Source organism: Glandiceps talaboti, chromosome 16 (assembly GCF_964340395.1).
Source record: "Glandiceps talaboti chromosome 16, keGlaTala1.1, whole genome shotgun sequence".
NCBI lineage: Eukaryota > Metazoa > Hemichordata > Enteropneusta > Spengelidae > Glandiceps > Glandiceps talaboti.
The window spans coordinates 19,908,232-19,925,939 of NC_135564.1; the positions used below are offsets into that span (position 1 = coordinate 19,908,232).

At 35.0% G+C, this 17,708-nt stretch overlaps 1 protein-coding gene across 4 annotated transcripts in view; it reads left to right on the forward strand.

The window, feature by feature from the left end:
* LOC144447056 (cold shock domain-containing protein E1-like) overlaps nucleotides 1-15,373 on the forward strand; it is a 34,228-nt gene extending 18,855 nt beyond the window's left edge. The window contains exons 9-19 of one of the 4 annotated variants that reach the window (XM_078136939.1): nucleotides 495-754; nucleotides 2,120-2,387; nucleotides 2,953-3,006; nucleotides 5,653-5,778; nucleotides 6,633-6,773; nucleotides 7,140-7,312; nucleotides 7,844-7,970; nucleotides 8,934-9,036; nucleotides 9,411-9,598; nucleotides 10,252-10,418; nucleotides 11,177-15,373. In XM_078136939.1, coding sequence (XP_077993065.1) covers nucleotides 495-754; nucleotides 2,120-2,387; nucleotides 2,953-3,006; nucleotides 5,653-5,778; nucleotides 6,633-6,773; nucleotides 7,140-7,312; nucleotides 7,844-7,970; nucleotides 8,934-9,036; nucleotides 9,411-9,598; nucleotides 10,252-10,418; nucleotides 11,177-11,333 — 1,764 coding nt within the window. In that variant the 3' untranslated portion in view covers nucleotides 11,334-15,373. Of the gene's footprint in view, nucleotides 1-494; nucleotides 755-2,109; nucleotides 2,388-2,952; nucleotides 3,007-5,652; nucleotides 5,779-6,632; nucleotides 6,774-7,139; nucleotides 7,313-7,843; nucleotides 7,971-8,933; nucleotides 9,037-9,410; nucleotides 9,599-10,251; nucleotides 10,423-11,176 lie in introns of those variants that run through there. The other 3 variants (XM_078136937.1, XM_078136938.1, XM_078136940.1) reach the window with 3 other exon arrangements.
* Nucleotides 15,374-17,708: the final 2,335 nt, after the last annotated feature.

The following is a 17,708-nucleotide window of genomic DNA, read 5'->3' on the forward strand; positions in this document are numbered from 1 at the left end:
ACTCTCTATTCAGTCACTTTTATTTGTTATGAGTCAGAGTGTCAGGTGAAATTAACAACTTTATAAAAATATTATATTGTTATGAAACCATTCAATATTAACTCAAATATTTTGAGGAGAATAGGAAAAAAACATAATGTTGTTTTATTTATTAAAAACATGGAATAAATACTAATTTGTCACCCATATTACCTCTATTTATTGCACAGTTATGCACTTGTACTTTATTTTTGTATATCTATATTGTCAGGGTCACAGAGTTCACTGGTTCAAATCAAACTATTTCTGTGGTCCTCACCAGATGTATTACGATGATAACTTCTTCTTTGAAATTTACATATATTTATTCTTTTCTGTCTGGTGAATAAATCGATTCAATTCAACATCAAACTTCAATGAATTGTGTATGAATCTGTCAATCTCCAAGGTAATTTATGTAATCCTAAGATCTGTGTAATTAATTCTATAATATTTGAATATTTCATTCCCTCTAGATATTCTTCCACTACAGTGAATTTACTGGCAATATCAATGATCTACAGTTGGGAGATGACGTAGAATTTGGTGTACAGATGAGAAACGGTAAAGAAGTCGCCATCAACATCGCTAAACTCCCCCAAGGAACGGTTGTATTTGAAGACGTCAAGAAAGCCAAGACTGTGGGAACTGTTCACAAACCATTAACACGATTCAACACTCGTAAATCCAACGACCCGTTACCAGGGAAACTGATTTATGATGGTGTGGATGGCGGGTAAGGAGAGGAAATTGTTGTATTTCGTACCCTTGTGTTTAATGTTGTATTTCTTATTATTTCTATATCCAAACCACATTTAGTTAGTTTGATTTACAAAGTGCATGTTATTTCATGACTGTACACAATCTGAAAATCTGTTGTATGGAATTCCCCTTTCTTTTTTGTATTCTCCTTTCATCATCATTTTTGATATATGGCATGATATACTCAAATTGCATGTTATTTCCATCATGACAAATGTTGATCATTGTGGCATAAGCTGAGTTTATAAGATTTTTTAGTTGGCTTGTTTACACAAAAAAGTATTACTTGTCATATATGTAATTGTACAGCACCTCTGAACTTTACTTAGTATTGGATACTGGTACTTTACAAATGACTTGATTGATTGATTGATTGATTGATTGATTGATTGATTGATTGATTGATTGATTGATTGATTGATTGATTGATTGATTGATTGATTGATTGATTGATTGATTGATTGATTGATGATAAAAACCATTAACCTGATCTGGTATAATTTGTTAATATTAATACATGTCTTTGTAGTCTAGTGCTATCCTTCATCAAATCTCAAGAGATGATTTGATAACACCATTGGCATCAAGACTAACGTCTTCAATGACATTAAAAATCGTCTCCTGACATTGTTAGTATAGTGGATGGTTTACTAGGGATTTCCTCACCTTTCTAGTTTGTATACAAAATTATGTCATCAAATTGTTGACATATTATGGCTAAATACCAGATTTTAGTTTTACTGATATTAAGGTATGGTTAAAGGTTCAGTCTAGATTAGAATTAAAATTTAGGTGTGAAAAAAACTGGTCCTGCAGAGCTGTAGAAAAGTTGGCCTTGAACAAAAGAATAACCCTATGTAATCCTTACAGCTACACTGATAACCTGGGATTGAATCCCAGGCCTTTAAAAGTATTAAGTAGAATACAATAAGTCTATTTTGATATCCAGTAATAATTACAAATTACTTGACAACAAAATGAACTCAGCTTATGTCTCTTTAATGTATTTTAATAGAATTACAGATATTTTCACTGTATGAGAACCACAGTAAATGTACCCAAACATGTCAATTTCTGTCAGCTTATATGCTTGTATTTCATTTTGTAGACCATTTTTCAATTTCTGTTCTCACATCTTCAAATCCAGCCTCTAATATCAAGAGTAATGCATGAATTCTAAATTCTAAATTACAATTTTGTTGCATGGTCAAATTAGATATTTCTATTTTTTGGTTTCAAAAAAAATTTTTGTATAAAAATTGACAATGTTTTGGTATCCCTTTTGCTGTGGTTTTGTGTTTTGTCCGTGGTTTGTGTTTGTTTTCTAATGTCTTCTCAGACAAAAGGAGATTCCATTCGGTGATAAAGACCAGGTGGGTGACTACACACTACAAGTAGGGGACCTAGTGCAATTCAACATAGCTACAGATAGACGAGACTTACTGCAAAGAGCCACTAATATTGAACTCTTGGAAGAAAGTTTTTTGAAGTCTGGAGAAAAGAGAGAACATGGAATTGTAGCAGCAGTCAAAGAAGGTTTTGGATTCATCAAGTGTGTAGACCGAGATGCCAGAATGTTTTTCCACTTCAGTGAATTGCTGAAAACAGTAAGTGTTGTGCTACATGTAGAGTAACATTCAAGGTATTACTGTAGGGGACTGGATGGGGATGGAGGGAGGCAGTGTCTGTCTCCAATGTTTTCCGATTTCAGTGAATTGGTGAAAACAGTAAGTTCTGTGCATAACTTCAATAAACTTTGCACTCACTGTATTATGAGGTGGGGTGGGGGTGGGGGTGGAATGATAAGAGAAAGCAGTGTCCCCATTTAGGTTGAAGACTATTGATAATGTAATTCAGAAATGCAGTGTGGGAATAATGATTTAAAAATACCATATAGATTAGTGTGGAGGAATGTCACCATTACATACTATTTTACTTGGCATATCCAAGTGGCGTCATTAGACAGGTACATTTTATGTCCAAAACAACTGAACATTTTGTATAGACATTCTCCAAAGACCATGATGAAGAACTTTTGAGTGCTCCTGACAACATAAATGAACCATGCATAGTTTTAAATCTACCATCAGTAAAGTTGCCACCTTCCAAATATTTACAATTGCCTCAGCTCATTCCAACCTAACGTTAATACTGTTACATACATTTCAACAGTCTCATGAAATCAAGATATCTGATGAAGTGGAATTTACCGTCATATCAGTAAGTGTATGTCAACTTTCTTTTACTCACAAAATATAGACCTTTCTCATGAATGCCTCCCTCTAGTGGTATGATACAGGATGTGAATTTGTTAGAGGGTAGGGGCTTGGATTCTCCCAATCGCCAAAGTTTTGACAAATACTGCACTTCATTTAAAATGCAGTTAAAGGGAAACAAAGATGAGGCCTATTTCATCATCACTGCATTCTTTATGTCATTGGGGTCCATGAAAAGTCTTTTCAGCAATATTGTATTGTGTAACCTCTCACTTACTGAAAATATCATCAATATTTTATAACTGTGGCCAAAGTCATTGAATTCCATGTTTGTTTCATTGTAACAAGTGGCCACAAGAGGGCCCACTTTATCAGAAAGGTCTATATCATTTATTGTAATAATAAAATGAACACTATGATACTGCAGGGTTGAATTATTTGTATATCATGTCTTTGAAGAAATAATTGTTAACCAAAAAGTTTCATTTTTTCTTGAAAACAAATAAGCATTTTGGTTTGTGACATCAAATATACAGAAGGAAATATGTGCTTGTGCAACTCTACAGGTGAAATAATTATTTGTTTGCAAGTGTATTTTCTTGTTTTAGCGCAGTATATTTTTTTGTCCCTGTTGCATTTTTGAGACCAATAATGTAGGAATGGCATATTACAAAATGTAGTTCCTGCTTGTAGATGCTCAAAGCAACAGTTTCAATGTCTTCTGTGCAATACTTGACTCTCATGGGATGTACAGGTAAATATTGCTGAAATAGAAGGTGGCAGTCTTCAGGTATTTTTTGTTTTATTGACTTCAGCAGAGGTATGGAAAAGATGATAATTAGATGTTATTCTCCAATATTTTTCTTCATTCAACCAAGGAAAATATGTGTGACCTAAGGGGCCTTGTCACTACGAATTGCTAGACTACTAGTGACAACTTTAGGTCACAAGTATATTCCGGCAAAATGATGAAAAATATTGGAGAATAACATAATTATACCAGCACCAGCAATACAAAGAAAAATCGAGGAAAATAATGGTAATTTTGAACATTTTGACTCGTATTCGAACACAGCAGAACCAGTGACATAGACATGCGTTGTCGTCATGGCGCACACTGTCATGACATAGTTAACGACCAGAGTATATATTCCATATTTTTGTTCAAATTGTCTTGTGCATGTCTTGTGCAAGTATTTATGTAGGAGTTTTACTCAGCGATATCATGACATGTGTCAAAATTTGATTTTATTTGTACACAAAAAAAAAAGAATACAATTCTGAGAAATATTATGAATGTATTTACCTAAGATGATCAGGATATGAAAATTAATATGCATCGGAAATTGAAAAAAAAAAGGTTTATCACGGACAGATTCTACTGGTAATGCAAATCTAAGGACACCAAAATATAAAGATTTGAATGAAATTTCCATTACAAGAGACAATATTGTTACTACTAGGTTGATCTACATTGTCAAGAAATCCTTTGATGGAACTTACTACTTTAATAAACGTCTTGGGAGGATCATCTTCAATTGGAGTTTTTGTTCTTGATAGTAAAGTGTCCGTCTTAAATAAGAAAAGTAGAATACCATGCAATGAATTACAAAAGTTTGGGTTTATTTGAAACTTTAAGTTATGTTCTGAGTGTTTTGTTTCTTTCAAGTTAGTATTTTGGATGGTAAACATATCAAATCTCAACTGATATCATTCCAGTATACCATAGTTTGAAATTGTTTAAGTTTTCCGTCCATTATGAAGGGAGTTTCATTCTTAGTTGTATAAACTCTGTATTATACTTCAGAATCGTCTCTTTACTTATTCTTCTGTTGTAAACTTTGTAAAATTTCTATGACAGATCAATTTATTGGTTTGCCATGTAATCTGTTAGAATTCTATATAAATTCTTTGTCTGCGAATTCCTTGTTAACTTGCTTGGTTTCTTTCTTTCCTAGTTCCCTATCTACCTTGTCCAGTTGTTTCCTGCTGTAAATCTACACACATTGTTACTGTCAGTTATTTCAGGTAGAATGTGCCTCGGGGACTAATTTCTCTTAAAATCAAAGTTCTTCAATTCTCTCCAAACTTTGAGATATGAAAGCTTGTTCCAGATCCCTTTGAAGTACTGATAGTAATTGTTGGTTTCACCATCTTGTTTTCAAGGAAACTGACAATCCTTTATCTTCCCAAAGATTTAACACAGTATTTTTGTGACTTTTGTGGACTTTTTTGAGTTGTATACTACATATCCTTGAGGTCCAATAAATAAATAATAATAATTTGTCGGCCATATTGGATTTTGAAATGGCATAATTTCGATCACATTTTGAGCTCTGTTTCAAAAAGTTTCATGGTGATCCCTGATTTTTTCCCCCACATAACTGAACTGAAAATGTGTTTGCGTTATCTTGAACAAAATAAAAACAAAAAGTTAATAATTTTATACCTGAGGCACGTACTACATTAATACACATATTGTCACTGTCAGTTACTAACTTATTATCTTTCATTGACTTATCTCATATTCAAGATTTCTGTCTCTCTTATGACAGGGTAACTCTGTGGTGTTCCTGTTCAAAGTGAGATCCTATCATTTCATACTCTCTGACATTGTTCAACTTTGACCTTTTGAACTTTTGACTCATATTCGCAGGACCCTACTGTGGCTCAGAGGCAGATAGCTGTGCGAATTAAACCCCTCATCAAAGGCACTGTCTCATTTCAAACTGTATTACCAGGAGTATGTGAAGGATACATCATGAAAGTACCCATAAACCAGGTAAGGATACATCATGAAAGTACCCATAAACCAGGTAAGGATACATCATGAAAGTACCCATAAACCAGGTAAGGATACATCATGAAAGTACCCATAAACCAGGTAAGGATACATCATGAAAGTACGTGTGTACCCATAAACCAGGTAAGGATACATCATGAAAGTACCCATAAACCAGGTAAGGATACATCATGAAAGTACATGTGTACCCATAAACCAGGTAAGGATACATCATGAAAGTACCCATAAACCAGGTAAGGATACATCATGAAAGTACCCATAAACCAGGTAAGGAGCTATCAGGTTACAGAGACCAGTTTGAGATTTATTTGACAACACCCACAGACATACAGAAATACAGACATACAGAAATAGAGGTGGCGAGGACCTAGATTTGAAGTTGTGATGAACTGTTTCACATACCTATTATACTATGGATTATTTCACTTCCAAGGGATTTGATTTCATAGAAGGCAGAAGTCCGCGGATGGCTTTATTAAAAGGAGAGGTATTCAGAAAGTTTGATGAAAATTATTTCATTTTGTAGTAGGAGTTTGTTCTAGCAGAGAAAACCCCCAGTAAAAATCATTTCTATGTTCTCTTCAGCACTATAGATCATTAACATTACGGTGACCATGTGTAATTTGGTGCTATACAAACTCTTTGATAGATTATCATGGGGCAATATTCATTCACAATGATCTGTAGAGTTCTCTAAACTATCATTGTAGATATAATTGGATTGTAGATTTTAAAACTTATCTCTAAAAGGTGAATATATGGCCTAGCTATAAATTTATATACTTTAGACGTATCATATTGATAACTTTGATGTGTTATGATGTTGTTTACAGTGGGGAAAGAGTCCTGGAAAGAGTAAAGACAAAGAGGCTGATCTAGGAAGTATTAAGTATGAGAAGAATGGCGAGAAAGTAACTATCACATACCATGCCAAGGACACTGATATCAGACAAGTACCAGATGAAGGTGATAAGGTATGTGTCTCACACACACACACACACACACACACACACACACACACACACACACACACACACACACACACACACACACACACACACACACACACACACATACCATGCCAAGGATACTCATTGTAGACAAGCACCAGATGAAGGTGATACAGTATGTATCACCCCGTCAACCCCCCCCCCCCCACACACACACATACACACCACATATACACATATCTGCAAAGTGGAAATCACATGCTATGCCAATGACACCAGACAAAAAGATCAGACATGTAGCAGATGAAAGGGCTCTGGTGTGTGTCTTGAACACATGCATTCAACATAGCAGAAATCCAACATAACAAAATGTATTTGTGTATTTCACAGGTGGAATTTAACATAGCAGAAATCAAACGTAACAATATCCAAATGGCCATCAACATTAAAGTGTTAGACCGTGACATTGATACTTGGAAACAAGGCTTTATAGCAACATTGAAGGAGAATTTTGGATTTATAGAAACAGCTGAACACGACAGAGAAGTCTTCTTCCATTACAGGTAAACATTTAAAACACGGTGTACAGCAGTTTTTACATCACCTTTTACTATGTGATGCCATGGTTTGATGAAATCATGCAATGTAACTAGAATTTATGTACATCAGTTTTTACATGAACATTAGAACATGATGCATAGATTGGCCAGAGAATTCATTTATCAAACATCAGAATTTCTCACAGGTGACTAATTTTTAGGTCGTAATCAGTTAGTATAAACATTAAATGTCAACTGTGTCTGTCTTTGTTGTCAAAACTTGGAGTAGATTTTGTAGAAATAGCAGGGCAAGATATCAGCAAAAATAGTAATTCGTTAAGTAGCTAAAATGTACCCAACTTCCCCAGGTATTTAGTAGGGTTCCCTACCAAAATTATGATAAAAGGCATGGGAAACTATACAAATTCCACCAGATCTCCCTCTGTGTTACCAGGGTTACCAAAACATTGTACGGATAAATTGAGAGTTTTTCATCAATGGAGTGCACATACTTCTTATTGCATTAACATAATTTTGCATAACTTTGTTTTCTAGTGAATTTGAAGGTGATTTGAACACACTTGATCTTGGTGATGAGATAGAATACTCCGTAACCAGGAAAGGTGCTAAGGTGTGTGCTGAAGCAATTAAAAAACTCACTAAAGGAACAGTTCCTGGAGAGGTAAGGAAAAGAGAAGTACACTTTGTGTGTGCGTGCGTGCATGTGTGTGTGTGTGTGTGTGTGTGTGTGTGTGTGTGTGTGTGTGTGTGTGTGTGTGTGTGTGTGTGTGTGTGTGTGTGTCAGTGTGTCTGTGCCCATGTATGCTACTTTTGCTATGTCTATCTTTTCCAATGTTGGCCTGTATACATCAGAATTTGTACATTTACATTATTCTTTTATATATTTGTGTATGTATGTATGTTTGATAATAATTTTTGTTCACAATCATACTCTGGCACACTTCATGTAGGCACATATACTAGTATAACACAATCTAGCATGGTGTATAGTCTTGATACTTTCCCTAGCTCATTTGCTAAATCCTTGGTAGGCAATAGACAAAGCAAAATATTGAGTTATTTAAATGTTATTCCCCAATATTTGTCTTCCTTCAGTCATGGAAAATCCAAGTGATCTTAGGGACCTTTGTCACTACAAGTTGCTAGACAAGTAGTAGCAACCCTTAGGTCTCAGCTGAATGAAGAAAAATATTGTAGAAAAATATAATTATACCAGTGCCAGTAATATCAAAGAAAAATTGGGGAAAGTAATGGCAATTTTGAACATTTTCATATTTCGAACATAGCAGAACTAGTGATCTAGTTGTCATGACAGAGATTTGCATTGTCATGACATAAAACGACCAGAGTAAAATATTCCATATTTCTTGTTCAACGTGGATCATGCATGGTATAAAATGTGTATGACTGCACCTGTACTGTTTTAGTACTTGTCATTAGTGTATTAAGCCAAAGAGAGTTATTTCAATTTATAACTCACCAAGTTATTGTATTATGGCTTAATTGCTAAAAAAGGTATGACCACATACATGCATATTACGGTAAAAGTCGTTTGTTGTCATAGTACTAAATTCTGTCTTGATTTGATTCAAAAATGTATATTTTCTATTATGATTATGTGCAGACAACACAGCCAGCCCAACACCAGGGTAAAATCATTCGTCCTCTGCGTAATATTGACCCAACACAGAGTGAATATGAAGGTCTGGTCCAGCAAATGGAGGGAGGTAAGTGCTGTCTTATTGCGAATGTGTGTGTGTGTGTGTGTGTGTGTGTGTGTGTGTGTGTGTGTGTGTGTGTGTGTGTGTGTGTGTGTGTGTCTGTGTGTCTGTGTGTGTGTGTGTGTGTGTGTGTGTGTGTGTGTGTGTGTGTGTGTGTGTGTGTGTGTGTGTGTGTCGTGCAGGCAGGCAGGCATGCATACATGTATGTATAAAGTGGTCAGTTCAATAATGCTGAAATCATAGAAATACTTATTATATCAATATCTTTATCAGAAATTGATATGGCAGGGCCATAGAATGCAAATTGAAATGTTGATCTTTGTTTTAATGTCAACATTGTAAAATCCATCCAACATAATTGAATATTTTATTGTTATCAGATACCAACGAGGGAGCGATATACCCCTATGGTATAACTGGTCTGGCTGACAAGAAAGACTTCTTACAGAAAGGAGACGTTGTACGTTTCCAGATTGGTATATCAAAACGTAATGGAATTGAAAGAGCATGTAATATATCGGCCATTAGGAAATATGTCAGAGCTTATGTTGATTCCATTAAGGGACAGGTAAGAATAACTTGATTGCAGTACTTGTTAAGAGTGTGTTGCCAAGGGTTACAGGCATGTCACTGATGGTTAAGATCAGTTGCCATGAGTTAATGCATGCAAGCCTTAGCCAATGACAAGGACCTCAACTGAACAATGAATGAGTAACTAAAAGCATTCATATTGCAGCCTTTATCCTAATAGATACCAAATTAGTCTAGCTGCTAGACTTTGGGCTTTCTTCTATTACGACAATCGACCGAAGGCTGCTTTGCACCAGAGAGGTGCAATCAAGGGCGAACACTCAAAACTTCGGGCTAGCGACCTCAGTAGTGACCTTCTGTCTCCTTCACAGTGAACAGAATAGCCTGAGTGGTCTAGTAGCAAGACTAGTAGCAAGTATACAGCTGGGTTAACAAGTGCATTTCAAATCTTAACCAAAGACTTTAGCTATTCAGAAACAAACAGCAGTGATGAGGCCTGAACCTGCTTTCAACAGATACAAATCATCCCCTCCTATCTATTCAACCATTATGGCTTCTGTCATTCAGTCTATCAATGTGTTTTGTATATTTCTTGTACGTTATAGTTTGTCTGACCACATACCATCATGACTCTATGGTTGCTGTCATTCAATCTATTAATGTGTTTTGTATATTTCTTGTACGTTATAGTTTGGTTTCATCGACTTTGAGGTGGAAGAAGAAAACAAGAAACTGTTCTTCCATATGAGTGAAGTACATGAAGGTTCTGAACTGCAACCTGGAGATGAGGTCCAATTTGTTATAGTACAAAATCAACGTAGTGGAAAGTATAGTGCTTGTAATGTACGCCGAATAAGGTAGGTCAAATTTCATAATCCTGTGACATATTTGTGGTTGTATTTGAAAAAAGGGTCCTTTTTCTCATAGTTGGCTCAGTATTTACAAGTTAAATTTAACATATTGTTGTTGACACATCATTGTGTTGATGGATGAGAGCTACTGAGCATGTGTTATTGTTACTTTGAATGGTTGATGATAGAGGGCGCTGATCGTTTCTGGAAAAATGGTTGATTCTGGGAACAGCATCGCTTTTAGTGTGACAGAAATTACAGTCATCAAAATACATAATTGTAAAATCAAATCCTAGTCACCATTTTTGTCCAATTTTATACTATTTACGCCTTATAAAAAAAAATTGTGTGGTTCCGATTATACTCAATTTTAGAATAGGTAGATTTTTTATTTTATTGTATTATAGGTTTTTTTTATATGTGAGTGTCTAATTCGGGGTTTCCATTTTTCTCTAAATGGTCTCTGTGTCCTATCAGATATACAGCTATTACAGATTGGAAGAACAATTTTATATTGTCTTTTTAAGTTGATGTTCATTTCCAGATCCACTATTTCTCGTGAAACTTCACAATTTTTGTGATTTTATTATTTTTTTCTCGAATACGTAAAAAAGAGTTTAGGATCAGCAGTGAAAAACTAGATGGGGTCAGGTAACCAAAACAAAACAATTATTTTTTTTTAGGTCTTATAATTTGCATGAAGTAAGTTTATCTTGCATAACAGTTTGTATTAATTTCTGTTACAAACATCTTTTACTTTTCAGTGAGATGCAGAGACCAGAGCACTTACTACGCAAACCGCAAACAGATACAAATGGTGGTCCAAAATTAATTGTGATCCGTAAACCACGTGGTCCAGACGGAACAAAAGGATTCACCATGAAACGCCAACTGATTGACAACTCCGCCGCTCCGCCATAACCATATAATCAGTGAAATGGGATCTCAAATGAAAAAAGAAACAAAATTAGTTTTGCGTCCAAATAGGCTTGCCCTACCTTTTACCTGAACACATGATTGCTACATATGTTAGTTGGTTCGCAGAGCTTCATAGGTACCCTTAAATTCCTATGAAAAGTCAATAGTATACCTAACTACAAGAATAAAGTGATAAAATATCAGTAGATTAGATCGCCCTCACAGTTGAGTTTGTGAAAATAAGTGATTCAGAATTCTTTTCACAAACTTTGAACTAAAATCTTTTTGAAATTAGAAAAATTAAATCCAGCCCAAAATGTCTCAAGTGATATCTCTCGCCAAGATGTTGACAATTTTGATTGTAGCAAAAATCTGAAAGTCATCAACGGTATTGTTGTCAGTAAATTAAGTTGTTGGCTGAAAACAAGAAGTTATAAAATACATGTCCCAAAATCATGCTGAGAAGAAAATTATCAAGTTTACAACATGACCCTAAAAGAACAAGAATTGATTAATTTTATGTGGAAAAGAAACGAGGTATAATTGTGTAATGTGAGATATGATTTTTGTGATGTAGTGAAAGGAAACAAAACATGAAACAAACTCAACTGTGAAGATTACAAGTGTTGTGATGTGAACTAGCATTAAAAGCATGTCCATCTTTGTTGTTCTTTACAGCGTAGTTTTTAGTATGTACTCCATATAACGTATACAGCCAATTCCCATATTAGTATCATAGAGGTTACCTACTCAAAATGGTGCCACAACTTAATGTCCTATAAAAACGAAACTTAGAAGAAAAAATTACTGACTTATTATGAGTAAATGCTTCCCTGATAACCATGGCTGTCTTGGGTTTACTTGGTAATGTCCATCTCCACAGTGTGTCATGTAGTCTTAGATCTTGACTTCTGTCAACACAATTTGATGACTTGACTTTCGATAATTTGTAGCAAGAGACAATGGGAAAATCAGACTGTACGGTATGTTGTTGTGTTCTACCCTATCACTTTCTCTTTGAGAGAGAGAGAGAGAGGTAGACCAATACATGAGGGCGTCCCAACCTGACATATCGTACAGACTATGGAAAATTAACCTAACGAAAATTTACCTGTGGAGTTGAGGTCAAACATGACAGGAAATGACCTTTGACCTTTGAACTAAGACAGCCATGTTTCTCAAGGTCACAAAATAATTTATGATATGTTACATTTTGTCTTCCATTATTTACCACTACTGTGTCCTTAAAAGTAAATATTTACTCATTTTTTTAAACAGCTAAGTTAAAGTCCGAAGTGAACAAGAAATATATGATATTATTTGAAACTATTAAGGAAGTGACCAACTCAAGCTTTGTGAGCTTAAAGAAAAAATGACTAAAAACTACAAAAACAAAAATCTAAAATTGACAAAACTATGAATTCTGCCAAACCACTAGCTTTATCCCAAGTATTACTACATTGTGTCAAGTTTGGATAAAAAATGACGCAAAATATGTCATGTCCCATAATGTACCAGAATACTGTTTGAAATTTATTTCATCACTTTTGTCTTCATTCAACCTATGTTTAGTTTGAACAATAATCGCTTTTTGTTTTTGAGCCAAAAGAAATTACTGCAATGAGACCTGGTGCATTATGGGAACTAAGAAAGGTCACGCAAGGTCACATCACCAAGAGTTTTCAGTATTCAAGAAATGTATATTTACAGAGTTCCTATTTTTGTTAAAAGACTCACATTATTTTATGATCAGGGACAGCCCAGAGGGTTCTTTGTCTTTATAGATTTAGACCTCAGTCTTTTGTCTCCTTGGCAACAGCCTGATTTGATTTGAGTGCTATTTTTACTATAATTCATGAAAAGACTTTTTGTGATTTATGATAATTTCAGATATTGAGATTTGATTCCTGTATTTCCAAGTCAATTTTGTATGACATTTTCTGTTTGAACTATATATGTTGTCTCAAGCTTTCACACTGTAGCAGTCTCAATGGTGCGCCCGCCATCAGCATTCATAAGTGCAGATAGTAGAGCGCCACCAAGAGTTGATGAGACTAGATGATTTTGTTTTTGTGAAATGAGACAACATTCTGTGTTTCAAAATCTGTTCAAGTGAATTATGAATCAGTGTCAAAACTGAGACATCATTGTTGAACTCTTTAACTTGCCAAGTTCTCTAGCTAGTCACCCTAGGCTCTTAAATGAAGCAATTTTGAGTAGTTTTTGTTTGGGGTGGGAATTTATGAAATATTGCATTTTAGGAACAAAGCCCATCACAAACTCCTGCAGTGCTACTGATTTATGATTCCAATATTTTGAGATAGTAGAAACTTTGGAAAAAAAGCCTACAGTCTAAACATCGACATCCCTCAATCATTTTGACATGCTACAAAATGTTCAGAAGGCAACAAAATTATGCCATCATTTACCAAGTCAAAACAAAAGTGATTCCCCACAACTTTGAATCTGGGTTGATAGCCAATGACCCCCTAAATTTTGGTTCATCGTGAATAGTTTCTACATGGCAGGAGCCACTACTATATTGAGATGGGGTGGATAGGGTTACACTATAGCAGTGTGCAATAATATTACAGGATCAGGGCACTGAATATGGGACTCCTCAAATGTGGGCAATCATTACTAGTGTTATTTGATCGTATCATAGCAACAAAGTGAAGAGTTTACCTGGATACAACTCATTTCAGTGTGTTTCCCTTTTTCCTGTCCCTTGCAGTGCAGCCACATTTAGCTTGTGAATCTGTTTGTTATCCTAAACGTGCATCTCCAGACTGTCAAAATGCTCATCAAATATATTATCTTTCTCAGTTTCTGTTTGTATATATTTCCTAAATCCCGGAGTCGTAACTAGAATCTTGTAGATCTCCATCAACCCTTATAATTATATGATTTCTCTTTCAAGTAACACTGTCATGAACTTTTAAGTTTAAAAAGAAAACAACCCCAAAAAAAAACCAAAGAAAGAAAATCCAGAAGTGAAAAAAAAAATTATTTGCCTAACATAAGTTTTATGAGCAATATGACAAAAACATTGCTGTCTAGCAAAACAACTGAATTGTTGAGGAAATGAAAATAAATATCGTGTTGCCATGACTACAGAAAATTTAAATGTAAGAAGTAATGGAAGATATCAAGGATTGAATTTGTCAAGAATCTAAAATAAAAAATTAAGTACAGAGTATGAAAGAACAAAGAGAAAGAGTATGGCGTAAAGAAGGACCGAAGTTATAGACAAAAAGTCGTCATAATTTTGGAGGGTAAAATGAATATGTGGTGTTGGTACATGTTGTGTGTGTTAATGTACACAGTACAGTACAGTACATGAATATTGAACAAATTGTTGTGCAAGCTAATTTTCTTCCAAGCAAATTTGTCACTTAGACCATTGACATTGTAGTCTCATTCTGGCAAGCCAGAGCACGTATTTCTGCCTCTAGACGGTGCGTCTGCCGTAAAGAGGCTGTTGTTTATGATTTATATGTATAGTTTGTGGTTACATGAATCTCAGGCCATTATTCAGTGGTCTGAGCATGAACTTTTGGTTAAATTTTCTGGCACCATGCCAAGTGTAGGACATCCTCCCATAATGCAATGCTAACATTGGTTTATTTCAGTAAGCATGTAGTTTAATGTTCACATTACATTTTTTGGTGAAATTATGAATTAATATATGTGTGGAATAACCATGGTAAAGTAAAAAAAAAAAAAAAAACGCGTAATATGTGGAGCCATAACTCACAGACTTGGTGTATTCAGACTTGATAGGACTGTTCATGAGAAATAACTGTCAGCATGGTTGTGAACACCAAGTCTCTGGGCTAGCATGCTGCCATCTTCATAATTATGTGAAATTTTGAAGTATCATCAACTTGACATTTCTCTGTTGTCAAGGTGATACTTTGAAATACTCGAACAATATTACAGAGTATTTATCAATGCAGTGTGACTCGGTTTGAGAGTTGTCAGTTTGAACAATTTGTTTTCAGACAAGTTTTACCGTAAACACACACACAAACACACACACACACACACACACACACACACACACACACACACACACACACAACCAACCACATACAGACAGACATATGCATATTAATACAGACACAGACAGACAGACAGACACACCCACCCACCCACACACACACACACACACAACCAACCACATACAGACATATGCATATTAATACAGACACAGACAGACACACACACACACACACACACACAACCAACCACATACAGACAGACATATGCATATTAATACAGACACAGACAGACAGACATACCCACCCACACACACACACACACACACACACACACACACACACACACACACACACACAGAGTCAGTATATAATGCAGTTAAAAGTGAAAACTGTAAGTAAAAATATAAGGTAGCAAAGCTCCATGAAGGACTTCATACAAAGAGGAAATTAGTTTGCCCAACAATTTAAAAGACAAAAGAGTAATTCTTGTCAATAAAGAAAAAGATATGATAATATTGAATTACATGTACTTGTATAAAAAAATAAGTTTCCATGGAGACATGCCAGCAATGAAGGTTGTTTAATGTGAAAACTGTGAATTGATTAATGTGTGGTCCATATTGAAGCCGGAGTACAACAGACTCTTCTATACCTTGTCAAACTGAAATGTTGCCAATGTAAACTGCAACACTAATTTTGTCATTTGCATATTGCCATGGTAGTAATATCTAATAGTTGCCATGGTTTCTTGAGGTTGATGAAATTGTCATTTCTTGAGATTGTGATGTTAACAAAATCACATACTATATAAGAATAAACAAGTGACAAAGTAAACTATGGTTGTTTTCATCTATTTTTTCCCACCAGTATATTTATGAAAGGGACACATGCTGAGTTGATATGTTTTTGAGAGGTCATTTTATTTTACGTATTAAAAGGTACTCGCAGTATTCTACTTACTGATGTATACTGACCACCACTTACAATTAACTGAACTCAAACCTGGTATAACTTAAGGACACAACCCATAAACGATCTGATGACATAATTTAGTATATGTACCAAACATTGTACAGAAACTCACTACTATGCAATCAACAGTTCTAACAATGCTAGAACACAAATTGTAATGTCATAGAATGCATACATTGACATTAAAATTATACTAGAATAGTTTAATCCAAGTTTTTCAGTAAGTATTTTCACTAAGGGCATATAAACTCAGCCTGTGTCACTTTAAGATACAATGCATCACAGTAAATAGTAGCCTACTGTCATTGTGTCAAATCATGTGATGATTTTGACTATACCCCCCCCCCCATGCCTAGCATTTCCCTAGTGTGTGTGTATTCAAACCTAAAATTAGATTACAATTTCACACAGTGATGTTAATGATACGGTAATCATATTTACATGGTACTGCCCAACTTCCCACTTCATTGGTTCTATTATTTACAGATTGACATCATCTCACAGCCAGTAAATTTACATTTGTAAAACCATAGACAGTTTATGGTAAAACCCAATAAAAATTTGTGCCAGCTTTCTGGCCAAAGTAACTATTAGGAAGATACTAGGCATAGGGGAGAAACAATAGTAAGGTACTAGTATAACTTGGGATACTTGCACATCACAGAAAATCGTTTATTGTAGAATATATAATTTGGTTAATTATCTTTCCTGTTGGATTTGAATTCTTCAAATCATGTACATTTTTGTATGCATAATAGACTGTAAGATAGGCTGTGTTGTTTAGCTGCTTTATAACCACAGTGAGTGTCAGCTAATAGCATATGTTGTATCTTCCAGACTAGCGTGTACAATAGCTCAGAAACTTCAATATCTTTCTTGATAACATTGTTTGCCTGTATTGTTGAATCATAATTTAGCTTTGATTTCATATCTAGTTAGTCTGGATGCCAACGTGGTCTGTTACTAAACTACGTCTGGTCAAAGTCCCTCAATCAGCATAAAAAGTTGTTCATCCAATTCAGTGAACCCCAACTGCTATAATTATAAGTGATATAAACAGTGTATAAGTAGCATTCTGAGTTGACCAATACACCATATATGGACATTACATAATTGCCCCAATAAACACTCACTTGATGAGGGACTGTATTATTGGTTAGAATTTTGTGATTGCCCTATTAACAAAAACATGATGTTAATGACTGTGTGGGTGGCTGTAGATGAATTTGAATTACATCTCATGCATGTCAGGACTTCTAGAGTATAAATGACTTTGACTATATACTGAGAGTGGAGGTGTACATGGTAACAATTTCTGTATAGGAACTAGACTAGTGAGTGGAGGTGTAAATGGTAACGGTACTGTATAGGAACTAGACTGAGTGGAGGTGTAAATGGTAAT